Genomic DNA, 5,877 nt, shown 5'->3' with positions numbered 1-5,877 from the left:
CCCACAGAGTCCAAAAGACTGTTCTATACATCTGTGTCTCTTTTGTTGTCTCGCATACAGGGTTATTGTTACCATCTTTCTAAATTCCATATATGTGCATTAGTATACTGTATTGGTGTTTTTCTTTCTGGCTTACTTCACTCTGTATAATAGGCTCAAGTTTCATCCACCTCATTAGCACTGTGTCTTTATATTTAAGTGCCTCTTGTAGGAGTATAATCTATAAAAATTTTGAATCATGTTGCATACCTGAAACTAATACAATATTGTAAAATCAACTGTACCTCAATTAAAAGCAAAAAATAAAGTGTGCCTCTTATAAACAGCTAACAGTTGGATCTTGCTTTTTTTTAACCCATTCTAATAATCACTGTCTTTTTTTTTCTCTGTCATTTAATGGGAGTATTTTATCCATTTACATTTAAGGTAATTATTGATGCAGTTAGGTTTAGGTTAGCAATTTTACCATTTATTTTCTGTTTGTCCCCTCATATTTTGTTTCTCTGCCTCTTTTCCTGCTTTCCTTTGGGTTAATTGAATATCTTAGAGTTACATTTTAATTTATTTATAGGCTTTTCAGCTTTATCTCTTTGCATCAGTTTATGAGTTTTAGTAAAGTTTTTCTTCATGTATTTTCTGCTAGCTTTATTTCTAGATGCAGTATTTTATCTTTTAGTTGCTATTATAAATAGCATCTCTTCAGTAATATCTGTATTTATAAAAGCTACTGTTTTCCATTTATTTATTTTGTTGTCATTTTTAAGTTAATAGTCTTAGTCATGCAAGTTTACAATCACATATTCTACAAAAAGTGATCATTTTACTTCTTTTTAATTTTTAATGCCTTTATTTTCTTTCTTACATCTCATTGTGTGTACTAACTTAATGGTATATTTTAAATTAGGTTAAGGAAGTCAGAGGTGACATCACTCTGAAGTCAACCAACATTTCTAGAAATTTGAATTTTCTTATGCACTAAACTTAGAATAAAAATCCATTAAACATAAAGAAACCCAACTATTTACATTTTGATCACTTAAATAAGGTCTGATATTTATATTGTCCCACCTTTTGAATGGATTTGATATTTGCCTTTCTGATTACGATAACTGTTTTCTTGTATAGGTGTTATCAAAACCAATGCCACTCCAGAGAAAACAGATGAAGAAGAGAAAGGTAACTAATCTTTGAAACCCTGTCACCTAGGACTTGCCTCTCTGGAGCCAGAGGCACTGTGAGTTATAAGATTGAGGAAATGAAGGGGATTCAGCCAAGGAGACTGAGAACAGTCAGTGAGATAGAACCAATAGAGGGTGGTGTCCCAGAGACCAGAAGAAGGAAGTGTTTCAAAGGTAGGGAGTCATGTATAAGTAATAAGTTAACAGAACTAAAAATTGGCTACTCAGTTGATTTAGAACGTAGAAGTCATTGATGAGTTTGACAAGGGGCTATTGAAGTCAAGTGGGGAGATTTAATGAAAAAACCTCTAAGTGTGCACTCTGGGGAGAACAGGAAGTGGAGACCTAAGTATAGACAGCCCTGTGAGGGAATGCTCCATAAAGGGGAGCAGAGAATTTGGGCAGTAAGTGGATGGGCATGTAGGATAAAGGAGGAAGATTTATGATGAGAGATGGCAAAACGTGTACACATGCTGGGGGGAATGATGTAGTAGAGGGAGAAACAGAATGCAGGAGAGAAAGGTCACTGCTGGGAGAAATGTCCTTGTCCACAGGACGGGATGGGGTCAGGAGCATAACTGTCCATCCACAGGTAATAGCAGCGAAGGTAGAGGACGCCCACAAACACAGGTGGATGTGTGGGTTGTCACCACAGTGTGTGGCGGTGCTTCTGATTAGGTTTACTTCTCGGGGCAGTGAGAAAGTGGAGAGTTCAGAAACTGAAGAAAGGAGACAAGTGAACGGGGGGTGGTGTATAGAAACAAAGACTTGCCCAGCGACTCAGCCCACTTGCATCTAGGGATCAGGAGTTAAAGTGAGGCTTGTTGGTGTGATTGTGTTTTTCTCCCACCTTGCTGGGCTATCCAGGGGTGGGTGCAGACACGGGGTTTGCCTGATGAGTACGAGGAAGATCTGTTGGTGTTTTCCTACAGAGGACAGAGCCGCCCAGTCCTTACTCAACAAGCTGATCAGAAGCAACCTTGTCGATAACACCAACCAAGTGGAGGTCCTGCAGCGGGACCCCAACTCCCCGCTCTACTCAGTCAAGTCCTTCGAGGAGCTTCGGTTGTGAGTATCTGTTCCTTTGAACAACTGATCCTTGCTAGTTCTTCTTTTGTAAGACTTAGTATCTCAGAGACCTTGTGGGAATTTTCCTTTCCCCTTTTTAAAAAGATCTTAATATATATTTACTTTCTTTGACTAGTTAATAATTCACATGATTCAAAAGTTTAAAAGTATGAAAAAGTGATGGTCTCCCTCCACCCTTGTCTCTTGGCAACCCAGTTTTCCTCCTTAGAGAATTTAAAATGCCACAGATTTATTCATCATAGCTGAAAGTCTCTTTTCTTTTATGCTCTTAGAACTTTCAATAAAATATTGGCTGACAGGTGATTTCTGGATGTCAGGAACATTTCTTATTAGGTAAGCCCTTTTGTTAGACTATAGGGTTTACAGTGTTAAGAAAAGTTTATCTACTTTTATAAAATCTGTCCAAAAGCCTGTGCAGGATTCCCTGTAACTATAGTGAAAATCAGCCTTCATTGTTACAGAATTTTTTCCAAAAATCCGGAACCCAGGATCAAGCCTTAAGTGTGTACATTTATGGCACTGTGCTGAGAATGACTTCTAACATGTCCTTCCTCGAAACACAGAGAATTGCGTAACGTCACGCCAAGTTTTCCATTCCCTTCAGTAAGTTAGTAAAGAGGCATTTATGGGTCATTGGTTTATGTACATGACACTGCTGGGTATTATGAGTAATACAAGATGTAGCTACTGTTCTTGCTGCTTGCCAGCACCCAAATCATAGACAGAACAGCTGGTGAATAAGAAAGTGGTGGTATGAATGGATTCTTTGTCTTGTTCATTGCCCACACGTACACACTTAGAGTCAGAGAACTAACTAGAAACCAAATCAAGGTGTTAATGAAGCAATAGCTAAGAATAAGATTTTTAAAGTGTGCCCTTTTTTTCCCCCAGGAAATTATACTTTTCCATGTGTATTTTCTCTGTCAAGGGCTTTTTTCAGTAAATTTGTCATCTCTGCTTCTCTTCATAAATTCTGTCAGAGCAGCTCGATGTCTTTCCTAGTATCAGTGGTCTTTCATTTAAAGGACTGGAGCTCTCGGGTCAACCAGTGATGAATTGGCCTCTGAAAAGGCAAGTTCTTTCTGATTTACAATGGCACCCCACTCCAGTACTCTTGCCTGGAAAATCCCACGGGTGGAGGAGCCTGGTGGGCTGCAGTCCATGGGGTCGCTAGAGTTGGACACAACTGAGCGACTTCACTTTCGCTTTTCACTTTCCTGCATTGGAGAAGGAAATGGCAACCCACTCCAGTGTTCTTGCCTGGATACTCCCAAGGACGGGAGGCCTGGTGGGCTGCCGTCTCTGGGGTCGCACAGAGTCGGACACGACTGAAGCGACACAGCAGCAGCAGCCAAACGAAACAAAGAATAAAACCTAGGCCACCTATATACTTGGTCTATTTTGTACTGAAAAGATATGCAAAATAAAAGGAGAATAATGAGCCACTGAAAGTTCCTGGATCACTTGAGTCCTCTTTCAGTAGTGACTTTGTTTCCTTGGCAACTAAATCAGAACCTGTCAAGCCTCACAGCCTTTTCTTCCAAATGAAAGTACGTTAATTTTCAAAGTTCTTTGTGTCTGAGAACCACCAGAGGCCAGAAGAACTGCCTTTTAGAGAGCCAGTTGAACTCTAAGGAAGGCTTAGAGAACATTCTTGCCTTGGTTTGATGTTTCTTTAATAATAATCTGGTGTGATTTTTGTTAAACATCCTGTCAGTTTAGAAGTAGCAGAGAGCTTATTACAGATGTGCTATAAGAACAGCTTTAATTGATATTTGTTGTGTAGCTACTTATATAAGAAGTTTTCTAGTCTTGATTTTGACTAGACATAGTAAATCTGAGCAGTTGTAAAGTTCAGTACGATAGCTGAACTTCCTTTACCTATCTACTAGAAGCTGGCTGAACTGATTTCCTTACCCCTCAGTTGTGCAGCTGGCTTTTTGGAAGGCCCATGGATCACAGCATGACTGTGGCTCAGTGGAGCACCCGCACCGAGAAATGAGGACCGAAGTCTCGTTCCCAAAGGGACTTCTGTACCTTAGCGATATAGTGAGCAGTGTTTGCTTTTAGATAGCTTTCGTAATTCATTTTATACTATGAATTAATAGGAACCATTCTTACAGTATCCAGGCCAATCAAATTTGTGGGTCTACTGAAAGATGAATTTCTCTTAAAAAAGGAAACTACCCCGGATTTTATAAATTGCATAATAGTTTCAGATCAAGATTTAATAGGGAAAGATGTTGGTTTGTTTTTAGTTCGTATTTTTTAAGGCACAGGAAAATATGTCTGACAGAGATAGAAAGTATCACTCTTTCTAGATACAGGGAAAAATAAAATCTTAGGTCTTTAAAACAGTTGCAGGAACTAGGAACCATCCTCTCTCTCCCTGGCCTCCTAGGAAACCACAGCTTCTCCAGGGAGTCTATGCCATGGGCTTCAATCGGCCATCCAAGATACAAGAGAACGCATTACCCATGATGCTTGCTGAGCCGTAAGTATACAGACCCTGGTACACGTCTCCAGGATGGGGTTTCACATCTCCCACCAAGAGTGTAGTGTTCCTGAGCATAAGATGAGCTGTTGGGAGCAACAAGCTTCTTCAGGGAAACAGCTAGGACGGTGGCGAGAGAGTCGGGTGCAATTCAACACAGTTTCTGCCTTTTGCACTTAATAAAAACTGATAAAGTCAGTGCCATTTTAAACACTTTTTAAAATAATTTTGAAAATTTTGAGGCCTTCAAAAAAGTATCAGGAAACATACCAGGAACATTTCTGTAATGCATCCTGCTGAGAAATAAAGCATCATTAACCTAGTTGACAGATGTAGTCCCCGTGTGACCCTCTCCACTCACAGCCCCCTCCCCGACCCAAGAGCGCGTCACGGAAGTGGGGCGTTGTTTCTCCTTTTAGTACATACGTATGTTTCCCTAAGGATCTAAAGAGTAGTTGGCATATTTTTAAACCTTAGATAAATGGTATCATACTTTACATAGCAACTTTTTTCATTCAACTATATTATTTTTCTTTTTTAATGAAGAAAATGCTACCTGTTCCCATGACACTGAATTACATGAAGTGAAATATGAAAGTTTCCTCTGAAGCATCTGACTTAGTATCTCACATTTTCCATAAAGGTGAGAAAAGGGAGCACACAGAAGGAGCCGAGTCCTGAAGACACATCATGCAGTAAGATTTGCCCAGATCTTACTCTGCGGTCTGAATTCCCATTGGCCTCTTGGGGTATAAAACTAGGGAACTCTAGCTGCACTAGAGTCTCGAATGTGATCCCATCTAAAATAATCATCATTTCCCTTAATATTTAAGCAGTTTTTTTTTTAACAACATATAAAAAAATTATCATTGTGCTCAAGGCAGAAAACCTGAATGAGGGGAAAATGCCTTTTCCTACCGCCCAGAAAGAACACTTGGACACTTGATTGTTTCTAACCAATGTTATCCTCATCTCTGTTCCTCCTGGGTCCAGCCCGCAAAACCTGATTGCCCAGTCGCAGTCGGGTACTGGTAAAACGGCTGCCTTTGTCCTGGCCATGCTCAGCCGGGTGGAGCCAGCAGAGAGGTACCCGCAGGTGAGGGGGTCTTGGGGGCT

At 40.1% G+C, this 5,877-nt stretch overlaps 1 protein-coding gene across 1 annotated transcript in view; it reads left to right on the top strand.

Annotated features, from left to right (window-relative positions):
- Positions 1-5,877, top strand: part of LOC104980725 (ATP-dependent RNA helicase DDX19A-like) — a 15,137-nt gene that overhangs the window by 5,335 nt on the left and 3,925 nt on the right. Inside the window, exons 3-6 of the mRNA XM_010829507.1 lie at positions 1,126-1,176; positions 2,111-2,246; positions 4,669-4,761; positions 5,755-5,857. Coding sequence (XP_010827809.1) covers positions 1,126-1,176; positions 2,111-2,246; positions 4,669-4,761; positions 5,755-5,857 — 383 coding nt within the window. The remainder of the gene's footprint in view (positions 1-1,125; positions 1,177-2,110; positions 2,247-4,668; positions 4,762-5,754; positions 5,858-5,877) is intronic.

The sequence above is a fragment of the Bison bison genome, unplaced genomic scaffold (genome assembly GCF_000754665.1).
Source record: "Bison bison bison isolate TAMUID 2011002044 unplaced genomic scaffold, Bison_UMD1.0 scf7180017858778, whole genome shotgun sequence".
Classification (NCBI taxonomy): domain Eukaryota; kingdom Metazoa; phylum Chordata; class Mammalia; order Artiodactyla; family Bovidae; genus Bison; species Bison bison.
Note: the sequence above shows the minus strand (reverse complement) of the source record. Positions and strands in the feature narration are given on the sequence as shown.